At 38.1% G+C, this 15438-nt stretch overlaps 1 protein-coding gene across 1 annotated transcript in view; it reads right to left on the bottom strand.

Moving 5' to 3' along the window:
* HYDIN (HYDIN axonemal central pair apparatus protein) overlaps positions 1–15438 on the bottom strand; it is a 6673197-nt gene that overhangs the window by 137527 nt on the left and 6520232 nt on the right. The window contains exon 84 of the mRNA XM_044079523.1: positions 14089–14313. Coding sequence (XP_043935458.1) covers positions 14089–14313 — 225 coding nt within the window. The remainder of the gene's footprint in view (positions 1–14088; positions 14314–15438) is intronic.

Below are 15438 nucleotides of genomic sequence, written 5' to 3'. Positions count from 1 at the left end.
CCATTGGTACTATTTTCAGTGTCAAACATTTCTGCAAATAAACATTGTCCATCTTTATACTATTAATCACATTCAATTTCTTTCCAAACATGTATATCTTATCCCTTAGCATCCCATTCATGAGACCTGTGGTTCTTGTTTGCTGTTTGACTTTATCATAATTGTCAAAATTACAATTGTTAGCAAAAAATTTTTAAATGTTCATTGTTCTTGTCATTATCAGTATTCATGTTATGTGTTTTATCAATCAAGTCTTTTGTTGTATAAACAGGTATAGGAACAGTACATTTAACTTTAGTTGTTTTCTCTACTACATTTGAATAAGTCCTTTCTGGCATTGCCCGTTTTGGTTTAGTTCCTATTCGGCGGGCTTCATCATCGTCGTCATAATCATATAACGAAAAATCGAAAGTAATGTCAGTAGAGTTTAAATTTAAACTGTCCCTTAGTAAACTAGGAAAATGTGTTGCCGATAGATCAATGTCGTTCTTCTTACTTAATACATTAGATTGCCCATTGAATACTCCACTTATCGCTGATGCTGAAATGTCTTTACACTTGCCCTTCCAGGTGTTATGGAATGGTTCTGCAGAGACCGCTCCCGGTTTATCATCCGTGCCGCTTGGCTCTCCTTCTAAGCTGTTTGTACCTTTCGGTATTGTTGAAGGGTTTGCTAAGACAGCCGGTGCTTTAATATTAATGCCGCTCTGCTCCCTTTCCCCACAGTTGTCACCGTCAAACGATCTCATGGCCAAAAAGACCCCATTGTCAGTCTGGACCTCGTTGCTCACAACTTCTTTATTCTCTGCTTTCTGGACCAAAGCGGTATATATTTGTGCAATCTTTAAGACTTCTCCTCTGAGTGCCGATACCTCAGCCATAATAGTATGTATGTCAGCTTTCCCATATTATAAAGTTGTAACAGTAATAAAATCTAGTATATTGGAGACTGCACTGCATTTCCTCTGTGTGCAACGTTGTTACAGGGAAGTTAGCACAGCAGTTGAATTCAACGTTTACTTTGTTTCTTACTGAAACATGGCTTACACCAGATACTAAGGATAATGATATAATCCCTCCAGGTTATAACATCCTGAGATTAGATCGCCTTAATAAAAAGGGTGGTGGAATAGCAACACTATATAAATCTCATTTACAGGTTACACCACTAAATACCTAACTGCCCACAACCAATAGCATAGAAATCCTAATCTCTAAACTATAGATAAATGCTAATAAAGCATTACATATAATTTGTTCCTATATCCCTCCAGGCAACAACATTAACACTCTTGAAACTGTCCTTAATTGGCTCACAACATCCTTTCCACAAGAAACCATAATCCTTGGTGACTTTAACATTGATTGGAACTGTTGTAACTCTTCCCAACCTAATGCTCATATAAACCTATATGGTTTCAGTCAAACTATTACCTCCCCTACCAGAACTCATAAACCTAGCAACAAGCAAACCATCTTAGACTGGATTCTAGTTAACAGTAACCCCCTTTCCTATAAATCAGGTATACTTCCTGATGATATCAGTGACCACTCTCTCATCTTCATTATCAGACAAAAAACCTTCATTTCCAAACAACCAATCTATAGAACTGTCCATAACAAAAAAACCTCAACCAAGCTAGATTTCAAGCTGAACTCAAAGCTTGCAATTGGACACCCCTTAAATACCTACCACTTGACAAAGCTGTCTCGTACTTTAATAATAAACTTCTCCAAATCCTAGAACACCATGCCCCCTCTTGAACAGTCAGAACTAAGAACAAACCTGCACCTTGGCTCACTAAGGAGACAAGACAAAAAATCCTTCAAAGAAATCGAATTTGGTCGAAATGGAGAAATACTAAAAACCCAACTGATCATGAAATCTTTAGACAGTTAAGAAATTCTACAAAAAAATCAATAGTCCAAGACAAAAAGAACCACTACCATAAGCTCCAACAAACACAAAACAAAAACCCTCAAAAATTTTGGTCAGTTATAAATTCCCTACTCCAACCCTGGCCACTCCAAAACTCCAACCCCAGCTAACTTAACCCAAAATTCCCCCAGCCAAATTGCAAATTCCTTTAATAACTTCTTTGTGGACTCTGTCCAAACATTAGCTAGTACTTTATCACCAGCCAGCATCCCCAACACACACTCACAAAACATTTTACCTCCTCCCCTCCAATTACAGCCTGTTCCCACCTCCCTCATCCATGCCCAGCTTCAAAAACTAAAACCATGTACCCCTTCAGCTGACCTCCTTCCAGCTGAATTTCTGCAAATGGCTGCTGGAGCACTTGCTTACCCTATCTCTATCTTAATTAATAGGACCATCACAGAATGTACTGTACCATCTCTTTGGAAGGTCTCTTATATTATACCTCAAATGAACTTTCTATCACCCTAACGCTCTACTTTCTCCTTTAGCTAAAATCATGGAGAGATGCATTCATCAGCAACTTCTCGATCACCTCCTCCAAAACAATCTTTTAGCCAACTGCCAGCATGGTTTTAGGCCTTTTCACAGTACTACTATTGCACTTTTATCTTTCTCTGACTCGATTAATAAAAATCGTAACAACAACTTACTCACCTCTGCCCTGTTTCTAGACCTCTCCAAAGCCTTTGATATGGTGAATCATCACTTAATGATAGATACACTTACCACACTTTCAATTGATATTCAGACAGCCAAATGGTTTGAATCCTATCTTAAAAACAAACAACAGGCAGTCCTCTGGGACAACAACCTATCTACTGTACTTCCTATCTCACAGGGAGTCCCACAAGGCTCTCTTCTGGGGCCCCTACTATTTTCTATTTTTATTAATAACCTGCAAACATCTATACCACAAACCACCTGTATTCAATAAGCCAACGACTCAACCCTAGTCTGTGCTGCAGCAACTTCTGCTGAACTTTAGTCCAACACCCAGAAAGTTTTTACCTTAGTGGAAAACTGGTTCTCTAAACGCTGTCTTCTCTTAAACCCTAAAAAAAACACAACTTCTACTATTTACCCCTACCCAGAAGTCTCCTCCTATTGACTTCACACTTACATCAAAAAATGGCACTGTAATTGTACCAGACCCAACTACCAAACTCTTAGGCATAACTATTGACCATAACCTCAACTTTGACTGACACATAAATTCAACCATCAAATCAGTGAATAGAAAACTAGGATTTCTCTATAGGCTAAAACCATTCCTTACACCTGTAGTCAGGACTACTATGGCCCAAACTTACCTACTCTCCACACTTCTCTATGCCTCCCCAATTTTTACAAATCTATCTAAAAAGAATCAAAACAAGCTGGCCACCGCTTACAATAACACTGCCAGGTTTACCAGTGGGTCTACATTTCGTACTCACCACTGTCAAAATCTACATAAACTAGGATGGTTGGAACTTCAAAACCAGCTTCTTTTCCAACAGCTAACCATCACCCACAAAATCTTACATCACCCTACAAATACTCCCATACTCTGTAACTTAATCAACCCCTATAAAAATTTAAGCACCCTTCGCTCAGCCAATAAATTACTAGCCGCTACCCTAAAATCCAATAACAAATCAGGTGATTCTCTACTTACTAACACTATTGGAATCAATTGGAATAAATTTCCTAGTAATCTCACATCCCTTTCATCTACCCCTCTTTTCAAAAAGCATATAAAAATCTTCCTTAACTCGCAATGGCTGTGTCCATGTACTAACGCTGGCTGAATCTACTTATATCATAACTAACCTTTTTTCTACATTTAAACACTGTTGTCCAAAATGTCCTTTTGTCTTCTTCCTTCTATTCTATATACCTAATTTGTAAGTCATACTCTCATGGCTCTCTTTTTTGTTACGTAATGTAAATAAGCTAGACTCGTATGACTTTTCATACCATGTATAACTAAATGTATTTTTTTAATATCCCTTTATGTCTATATTTACACATGTATATTAAGCTGTATCTATCTGCTGTGGAGCTTTTCTCCCCGGGCCTCTACTGAAAATGGACATATATCCAGCTAGACTAGCCCGATCAACAAATGTAAAATAAAATAAATAAAAATAAATAAACAGTTCAAGTGGAGCAGCCCTGGTAGTGGCAGCAGCAGCAGAATCATATGCTTATTTTAAACAGTGGGTAGTGATTTGAGACACAGAGGAACCTACGTTACACAAAGCAGATTTCTCCTCAGAAGAGGAAACATGTCAAAATAATCCTCATATTCTGACAAGAGGCAAGCATAAACTTCAACATATGAGCTTGATAGCTCATCCTTGTACAACAGCAAATGAATGGACAGAATCATGACCATTCAGAGCTTGGGAAGTTTGACATACTGATTTAAATTCCTAAGATCCAAAATAGGCCTCAAGTCCCCATTTTTCACCAAAAAGAGCACTGAGCAAGTTCTGAATCCTTGTTGGTCTGAAGGGACCATTTGGATGACTCTTTTGACCAGCAGTTTTTCTATTTCTGTAGCTGCTGCTTCCCTCTGACTAGGTGGTATGTCGGGAAGTTTTGTAGCTTAATTGGGGGGGGGGGGCTGAAGGGAAAAGGGTATGAATAACCGCTGAAAATAATCCTCAAGGTTTCTGGGGGAGGGATAAGAGCCCCCTGACTGAATCAAGAGTGCAGCAGTTAAGCAGCCTTTCATGAATTCTGGTATGGCTTCTCAGAGAAGGGATCTCTGAAACCCTGGTTTTGTTGGCCTTCTCTGCCATGAGGATGGTGTCTTCCACTGGAGTTCCCCCCATCACAGAGGGACCTGTCCCTCAGGAGTCCTCGCAAGAGCCTTGTGACTTACAGAACCATATTTTCCAACTACTTCTCTGGTTTCTGGAAAAGGTCCTTTGTGGTTTAAAAAATCATATCTCCACAGCAGATAAGGTCTTCTCATCTTGTTCTCTCCTAGATAGGGTTCTTTAGACTTGGGGTCAAATAAGACAGATTCATCAAAGGAAGCACTGATGAGTGCTGACTTGAAAAGCTCTATAAAATCATAGAAGTGCATCCAGGCATGTCATCTCACAGCAAATCCTGAATCTGTGGTTCTAGAAATACCTTCTGAAATGTAGAAGATGAGCCTCATAGAGGTGTTTGATAAGGACTGTAGGTTGACCAGTTACAAAGAAGCAGTCTTCTAGTCCTCCAACGTAGTGGACCACAAGATGGCAGTGGAAAACTCTTTGATCAAGTCCATCTGAAATCTTGTGACGTGCCAAATAGTTGTGTGAACTGAGCACAGAGATTGCTGACACATAAACCTATCCAATGCTCTGAACTCTCTGTTGTTGAGATGGTCAGTAGAACTTTGCTCAGCAAGTTCTTTCTTTGTGGCTGCTGCTACCACCATAGCATCTACTGGAGGACCCTTGCTTCAATGTGCCTGAACCCTTGGCACAACTAGTATTTATTAGGTCTTTTTGGAACCGGCTTTGTGACATACAGATCCTTCCAAGACCGGTAGGAGATGAGGGCCACCTACCTTGTCCGCTGTGGGGACTACCCAGGAGATACCTTAGCCAGCTCCGAAATCCTCAAGAAACACAGGCTCCTCTTGGGAAGGGGGTCAGAGGACCAACCACCCTTCTGTCTCCGAATTTCAAGTATTTCACTGAAGGAGACATTCTTAAGGGGTGATCTTGGGGACCCTTCCCCTCATTGAAGTTTGTGTCTTCTGTTGGGGATTCCTGTATACAATGTAAGTACCTCCTCTTGCACGTACACTTCCGAATGGGCTCCCTGGTGGGATGCTCTGGGGAGAACTCTCTCAAGGCTTGCACGGGCCATTGCCATGATACTACAGGATGTAGAGACTCTGGAGCAGACACACAGTTGTGGAAGGGGTGGACCTGAGGGAGGCAAGTATGTCTTATCCACAGTGGTGGAAAAAGCTCTTTGTACTACCTTAAAGGCAGTAGGAGCCAAGGACAACTGTTCAGGATGGGTCAGAGCATCACCATGACTCTGCCTCATGGTATATGTATGAGCCGAGCTATCCAACGCTGAGGCTCTGAAGGCAGAGTCTAACCCAACCCCCCCCCCCCCGAATCCAGCACCAGTGCTTCAGCTCAGAGATCTTTCCAATTCCTACTAGATCAGAAAGGCCAGGCCTTTGGATCTAATGCAGACAAACTCAGAACCTTCAGGTCTGATGGGTTTGAAACTGAAGGTTGGATTGGAGTAGGAGTCAACATTTGGGTAGGGGCTGGTGGTAGGCTTAGTCAGATGGGAGATGGAGACAGTAAACCTCCCAACTGAATCTGGGCCCAGAGAAACTTTCTCATCTTCCTGTCCAGAGGGTATTGCCTTTCAGGGTGAAGGTAGAAGAGCAGTGAGAAAGAGATTTTGATTTTGATCTTGTTGGATCTGAACAGCCAGGTGAATCCAAAGGTTTGGAAACCTTTTCAGGTGGAGCTGAACCTGAAACAGAAGAGGGACAATGATCAATGGATAATTTCCTAGCCTCCTTACCCTTAGTTGATGAATTACTCTCAGTCTTCTCTGTTAGGCTTTTTGGAAGGAGGGAGAGCTCCAGCAGATGATGTAGAAGAAGAGGAAGATGGTAATAAACTCTTAAGAACTAACTTGTTGCATTCAACCAGAGCCTGATGGTTGGACCCCACACAAATCTCACAAACAATATCCAAATGGGCAAAGCCAAGACAGTAAATACATTCCCTGGTAGGCATCAGAATTAGGGAACTTATGGCCACAGGAGATGCATTTTTTGAAGCTGGTCAGCTTATCAGCCATGGTAACATACAGAGGACTTGAAAGGGAAGAGGAGACTACCAACAATGGTACAGCTGCTGGTATTTATTCTCTGATTTGTTAAGTAAGAAGTACCCACAAAAGGTAACATTAGAAAAGGTGGAAAACACTATCAAGGCATGAGGCCTAAAGACAGAACAGAAGTAAAACACCTTTTTTAACTATATATCTATCTATCTATCTATCTATCTATCTATCTATCTATCAATATATGCAACTACTTCAAAACATTGAATTGTCATAACATTGAAACTCAAAATATTGAGACCATAACATTGAAAGCCCAAAACACTGAAATCCCAAAAATAACAAAAACTCAGAACACTGAAAGTGTGCATCATAACATAGAAAACTACAACGCACATGTAAATAACATCCCCTCCACCTATAACACCACCAAACTAAAAAAAAACACTTTTTACTATGCTTCTGCAGGGGAGCAAGCCCACCTGCACCCCCCCCCCAGTAAATTAAATATACCAACTCCTAGATCACACTATAGTGGGAAAAAGTTAATTTCCTAACTCCATTGTAACATAACCTCCATACAGAATGTAAACATATGGATGTGTTGTTTTCATGGATGTTAAGTTAGTGTTCCGAGAAGTGCTGGGAGAAGTGAGTAGGGGAAAACTGTTTATTTTGCCAATGTGTATGTGTATTTAGGCCATACAGGTAAGTGATTTAGACATTATGTTTACATTCAGTATGGTGATCGCAATACAGTGAGGTTAGGAAATTAACTTTTTTCCACTATAGTGCGATATTAGAGTTGGTATATTTAATTTACAGGGGGGGGGGGGGGCAGCAGAAACGTAGTAAAAAGTGTGTTTGTTAGTTTGGTGTTGTTATAGGTGGAGGGGTTGTTATTTACACGTGCACTGTAGTTTTCAATCTTATGATGCAAAGTTTCAGTGTTCTGGGTTTTTGTTGTTTTGGGTTTTCAGTGTTATGGCCTCACAGTTTTAAGTTTCAATGTTATGACAATTCAATGTTTTGAAGTAGACCTATATATATATATATATATATATATATATATATATACACATATATATATATATATACAGATATATATATATGTGTGTGTGTGTGTAAGTAAACATATTAGTTAAGAGAAAAAATGGGAGAGAGGCAGGAACAGTAAGAGTAGGAGAGAATGCTAAACGGCATTTGACAAAAGATACTTAACCTTTCCACTAACAACTAAGCTGTGATACACTACATACATTCACTGAAGTGGCAAACAAAATCTGATGTAGTTCTAGCTAGACAGAAGGATTGTGGATAGGGGAGGAGCTCGAGCTATCCAGCTAAGTCTTTAGGAGTGGCCGAAGTCAGATCTGAGGTCAGATCAAGACCTCATTGGTTGAGAAATGGATGAAAAAGACAACATTAGGTCAGATACATATTTACAAGGTAAAAGAATATGCTACAACAGTTAATTCAAGGAGCAGTTCACAATGTAAAAAATGGATGGAAAAATGGAATTATGCTTAGCAGTGCTTTTTGGATAAGATGTACCATAATAATTGAGATGGCTTATGCTACAGGGATAGCATATCATTATATAGCACAAGCCACAGAGAAATCAATCCTAGCGAAAATGAGATCTTCTTCTTCTAAAAGCCGTTTTATTAAAAACGTACTTAAAACAACCATAAGATAATCCTGTAAGCAGTTTAGTTTGAGATAATATCCAAACTTCATCATCGCTGGGTTTGACTTCTCTCTGGCTTGTGTTTCAGTTTGTGGTTTTCGTTTCTTGGACTATATCACTATATAGAGTAAGAGAGAATAGTTCTTGTGGACATAAGCAATAAACTGGAATATAGAAGGAAGTTCTTCACAGGATACTCATTTGCTCAAGATCTCAAACTAGCTGAGTGCTGAACCACTGAAGATGCAGCAAAGACATAATCCAACCAATATCTTCAATGACAAGAAAGTAAATTTTCGCAACTGTATGTCTGTTTTTATACTGGCATACTCTCATTCCTCTTTGAATGTACAGTGGACTTGGAAAGTTGTAAGGCACCCAAAAGCTACAGATACTGTCCAGACATCAGAGTCTTGGCAGGGTACATCCCATATAGCATAGGCTGCTGCAACAATGAGCTATTGTTAGATTTACCAGTTTCCTAATGCTTCGAGGCTGCCTTCATTTACACTCTTTGCTTTATAGTATACCAACAGAGATAGGTTCAGAACTCTACATTCATATGTTTATCTGACTTTTTGCATTCATTTGGTCTGTGGTCCTCACTCAAGTGTTTTTCTATATTGTTATCCTTTCTGTGTATACTTCTGTCTTAACTGATTTTTATTTCAGACTTTTTAACAGTTCAGCTCCAGTTCTTATGCTGGTTTCTGCACTTTTAAGTTTAATTTGTCCTATCACTGGGCAGGCTTCTGATAACAGGCAGAATCCTTTTTTATTTTCTAACTTCAATGGAATTCTAACTCCCTTTTGTAGTTTCAATGTCAAATCCCTTTACTCAATTTTGATTCTGATTCTCAGATGTCAAAGGCATGTCTTCTCACACCCCCATTTTTATACTGAATAGGTATATCAAGCTGCTAGTCTACTTTTTTTTTGGTATGTGTACCAGCTTGGCACACTATACCTATAGATACTCCCTTCTTCCACATTTTCTATAGTGCTTTAAAACGAGTAAAATATTTTTTTTCTGATTTAATACTGAGTCAAACTAGGGGTTATTGCCCAGAGCCACAGTTAGATTGGTGCAGTTTCCTGATCTGGAGCCCCTTCAACTCAAAATTGAGGGTTGTGGAGCACAAAAAAAAAAAAAAAAAGATCTCTTCCCCTCCTCTTCTAACCTGAAACTGTATAAAACAACTTGGCACAAATGTAACAAGCAGTTTACTACAGTTCCAAAGTTTCAATCCCACCCATGAAGCACTTATGTGATTTAGCCCTGACAGCAATTACAGTGTCAGCATTCATTTCTGAATGCCAGCACTGTAATACCACCTATCAGTAACTGCTGATCTTGCCCCCAAATCTTGTGCCACCCCTTTTGACCCCACAATAGCTATTTTCTGTGTTGCAACCACAAGATATAACAGTTTCGTAAACTTTTCTGAATTTCTAAATGTGTAGGGGATGTACTTTTTTGTGTGTATGTTTCAAACATGTCATAATTAAACTTGCACTTTAGCAGACAACATGTATCCAGAAACAACATCCCCAATGTATTACAATCACACACATATTAAATTTGCATATTTACTTTTTGTTCATAAACTTTACATTTTTAAGACACTGACTTTTCCCCCAACCATTATATGCCATATGTGAAATTGGCTAGACATAAAATGGCCCTAAGGTCAACTAAACTAGTACTTGCCTATAAACAATGTTGCACTTAGGGGATGGCATAATGTTAAGGTGTTTACCGCAAAGATAAAAGATCAGGGATACATGGCTAGGCGTAAAAAGACCACTGTGGTTCTTAGCCTAATATATATACCTATGAAAAAATTAGAAATAACAATTATCGTTAGTGGAAAAATTCTGACCCTTTGAATTACTTGTCCTAATGGATCAAGAGACAAAATCTGAGTAATCTGGGGACCAGAGGGAATTATGTGCAGAGGAGACACAGCCCTGGATCCAAACTCTTGAAAAATAGACAAAGTTGTATCTGATAACCCAGTTGCTGAAACAGATGAAAAAGGTAACATTGGTTCCATATACACAAAACACATTCTGAGAAAAATAATTAATTCAGGGAATTAAACACAGAATGATGTTAGAATTTAGTTTTTATAAGCACACAGATATACTCTTGCACACGGGGGAACTCATAGCTTTTATCTTGCCCCCTTTATTTTAAGCACTTTTATTAAGATATCACTTAAGGTACATTGGCATATATACATTAATAGAAAAGAAAACCAATCATAATAAAATTTTGATTTACATACTTTATACATTACGAATAGATTTTTTTAACAACCGTCATTACGCCATTACATAAGTTGCTCAATTCCTGCCTTCCCTTAAACCTCAATCCTCCTCCCAAACTTTATTCTGAATGTTTTCTTGCCACAAATTCCATTTGTTTCTATGTAATTTGCTCCTTTTTTTTCTAAAGATCCCACTTCCAGTTCTTTTATAACTCTTTTGCAATATTCAATACTTCAAACAGAATTGGTTTAGATTTTGATTTTCAATTTCTGTTGATGGCTTTGGCAGGCAATAGAATTAAACCTCATAAGTCCTTATTATATCTAAGCAATTAAGATGCATTGTCCCAGCCCAAAAGAATAATTTCCTTCTTTACAACTGTTTGCTTCCCCAGTATTTCTGAAAGAGTACTGTGGGGAATTTTTTAAATGTGCCATCTCATTACTCTTCCAAAAATGTTTCCAGTCACCTCTTTCTTCCCCATCACACATCCAACATTTGCTGTTTGTCAGAAAATGTTCTCTGAAGTCTGCTTGGGGTAAAAAAAAAAATACCTATGTAAATACTTCCAAGTAAAAATTCTAAACCTTCTGAACTTTGCTGCATACTTGGAAGCCATGCACCCGTCCTTCTGTTTTCCTACTCTCTCTGTTCCCAGTCGTTTCTAATCCCCTCTGATTTATCCGTATAATTATCATGCAGTATTTTACATGTCCTAGTAATCATCCCTTTAACAACAGCTTCTTCTACATTCAGCTAAAATAATTTTGCTTGTTTTTAACGTGCAACTTCACAAAGAGATGCTCAGTAAACAGGAGAAAAATGTTGAGCTACAAGACATTTAGATTGAACTGCTCTCTACAGTTGAAAGTCAGAACAGCCTAAGCAGAGAAAGTCTATTAACAATGCAAAGAAAGCTGTGCCATTAAATGTAACAGGTACTTATTTTAAAAAGATGTGGAGGGTCAGACTTCAAACTTGAGCAAAACAGTATGTTCTGAATGTCAAAAATGCATTAACAGGTAGGTTCAAACAATGAAACTTCACTTCAGTGCTGACTGTATTTAAACAGCGTTTCTTTATAGTGGCCAGGGGTTGTCAATGTAGGTATTTATCACTGCTAAAATAACGCTGGTCAGTAACATACTATTGAACAAATCTGGCATTACCTAAAGGAAAGATAAAGAGTAATAAAAAGATTGACGCAACAGAGAAGTGTTCTTAGTAGTAAAATAATTAATATAATTTAAAAAAAAAAGACAGAAGGTTTATCAGTAGAGTAATTCCAAGATAAACTGTAACAGAATGCTCCCAGCTATGGAAGAAGTGATTATTTTAAATAGATACCCTTCCTTTCTGTGTGTAGTTTAAACAGCAGTGACAAAAGGTTCTAAGGATTATAACAGTACCTGGTATATGGGACGTGTGTGTGTGTGTGTGTTTGGGGGTAGGTGTATACATCTGTTTGTCTTACATTGTCATATATCTATATATATATATATATATATATATATATATATATATATATATATATATATATATATATATATATATGTATGTGTGTGTATGTATATGTGTGTATATATATATATATATATATATATATATATATATATATAGACACACACATACACACACACAAACACACATGTGTGTGTGTGTGCCACTAATAAATGAAGACACCCAGTGCTGACTGTCACAATGTTGACGGTGACACACCAGTAAACATGCACCGAGAAACAGTCTCAGTACATGGCAAGTTTTTACTTCTAAAAAATGCAATAAATATCTTTTTTTGCAGGGGCAAACCCTCTGCACCCCTATGTGGGGAAGGGGGATATGCCCCCCACCAGATGTACTAACTCTGAGATTGCACAAACATGGGGTAAGGGAAAATTTTCCAGTACCTGGATTTGTGCAGTCTCACACATGTCAATCAGCTGTCTCACTGACGCAGTCAACTAGGCAGCTGCCGACCTAATACATATTTGACCAGGTCGCTAGCAACTATATATATATATATATATATAAATATATATATATATATATATATATATATATGTATATAAATATATATATATATATATATATATATATGTATATAACAATATAACTATATATATATATATATATACATACACACACACACACACACACACACACACACACACACACACACACACATATATATATATATATATATATATATATATATATATATATATATATATATGTATATATATATGTATATATATATATATAGATATGTATAGAAGAGAAGACAGAGAAAAGTGATGTTTCGGGGGGGGCGGGGGGCGTGTAGGGTGTCAGTCTTAATGGACTCCGAAATAGTAAATTTTTTTTTTTTGAGTTTATTATGTTTGCACTCTGGTATAAACATCCAATGGAAACAATGAAAGTATGCTTGTAAATATGAAATGCATTAAATTTCAAGACTGAAGAGTTTGATTGGTACACCGAAAACAAGTACTTGTAAATAAGGCAGGATGGTACTGCAGTTATTTGGTGGATAACTGGTGGAACATTATTCAAAACAGGGAAATAGCTGGAATGTATGAAAAGGGAATTCAAGGCGCAAAATGATGGGGTGCTCCTCCTAAAACTGAACACTGGTAAAATAAGAAATGTACGTGCTACATAACGGTAATCAAGATCATTTGCAAATATTTCTACTTTTTCTTAGCTCAGCAGTTGGTTTTGTATGCTGCCCTGCAAAAGGAAGATACCTTGTGAAACCAAACAAATATCAAATACACTAACATGGAATAGAGTAAATCATGAAAAGAACCTGTAGGAGTGTCAATCCTCATTGTAGGCACATCTGAAAAATACATAGATTAAGAGTTTTGACAGACAAAATTGGTGGTGGTGGGGCACTGTCCTTTTCATAATCCACTAAATTATATTGTCGGTACTGATATTCCCATGGTAGTACAGTTGAAGCTATTTTCCTAGTGTACACATGTGATGTACATATTAAGGAGTTTTGATGTATGTAAAGGTTGCCTCTCCTAAAGGGAAATTAGCTGAAACGTAGTCTTCATATTTTTGATGGACAGGATGAAAACCCTCCATCCTTTCTCATATAGCTAGGGACTGATATAGACAGAAGTGGTAAGAAGTAAAACAAGTTTCTTTCAGGCCATTTACACGATTAAAAACATTACAAGAGAGCTGTGACTTAAGTGAGGGGTTATTATCCTCACAGTATACACATGAGATACGGAAGCTTAACATGATCTTACTGTGCTATTAAGAAGCAAGTTTCACTGATCTCACCTTGCCTGCAAAAGCCTGTAGTACCTGTCAGCATTTACCTAATGGGAGAAAAATACTTGAACAGAATTACCTTGCAGGAATATTCCACTTTCTGACGAGTGAAACTGATAAACTTAGCAGTCAGTGTCTGGCTGCCTCCCAGGGCAGAGCGGAAGTACAAAGGTTTCTCAGGGCCAGCTGCCAGAGCTTTGAGAGACAGATCATACTGGAAGGAACCCAATTCACTGCTTTGCAAAGACAGGCGTGCAGTAGATTCACCAGTCCTCAAAGGCTGGAATTCAAATGTCAGTGTTCCCTACGAAAAAAAAACAACAAATGTAGATGTTAAATGAGTAACATGATGATCACAAACATTAAAGAACAGCAAAACTCACACAGCTTTGATCTGCAAAATTCAGAAAAGCAACTACAAATATTCAGTGCCAGGGCAGTGAAACTGAGGAAGACTGTACTGCTCTTTGTTTTCTTCTTGCTTTATTTAAAATAGAGTTTGAGCTACATAACTGTTACATTTACTGTCTGTATAATACTGCAATTAGCTCCGTCATTTTTAATTATTGGGCTGGCATCTATTTCAGCTGCTTGAATGTGTAAAAACTAATGTGCTGAATATAACTTATTTTTTAGGAATGCTGTAATAAAACTGTCATATTTAACCTTACTGAGCCAATGAAACTCATTTTAACAGTTTTATCAAGGCTAACCACACTGCACACGTGTCTTCTAATGTCAGGTTTATGATGAATTCACTTTCATGTACCTCATTACTATATTAGGGGGTGCAAATGATGAGTCAGTCAAACTCTCTAGTGACCTTTGTAATTAGGAAGCTACGAGTGATCAATGACAAGGTAAGTGGACAGTGCTAAGGAATACACTTAATAATGCTTAGGGTTATGGTAAGGCTCAGAATTATTTAATTTATTATTCTTTGACTTGTGGGCTGACCCTACTGAGTTATATTCAGCAATGGAATGGAAATACTGGATAGTACGTTAGACCCTTCGAGCTTCAGTAAATCCCCAGTGCAAGCCATCCTCCTGGTATTTTTATACTACTGTACTCCCTAACTCTTGCCAGCTACTGGACCAGAGGAAGCTTTTCTTCACTATAACATATGTGGGTATTGGAGGAAGCAGGCTATAAGCTATTGTCGCATGGTGGACTGGAACATATTTACTAATTTCTGCCTACCCTTTCCACATCTTGCCGCAGGAGAAACATGCCATGACCACAACAGCTGGCTGGTCTACACTGTGTCATGCTGTTCACTCTGGCTCAGAGGTCTGACTCTGTCATTGCAGCTGCAGTACTCCATAGTTTGCAAGTAGGAGAGATCTATGTTAGCTCAAGATTACATGCATGAAAACATAATTCCCTAGCAGAAAGTGCTTAAAACTGGCAACCTGAGTACAAAAAT

This window comes from Protopterus annectens, chromosome 8.part0 (genome assembly GCF_019279795.1).
Source record: "Protopterus annectens isolate FY-2018-M chromosome 8.part0, PAN1.0, whole genome shotgun sequence".
In the NCBI taxonomy this organism is placed as follows: domain Eukaryota; kingdom Metazoa; phylum Chordata; order Ceratodontiformes; family Protopteridae; genus Protopterus; species Protopterus annectens.
The sequence above is the reverse complement of the archived record's forward strand: the minus strand, read 5'-3'. Positions and strand labels throughout refer to the sequence as shown.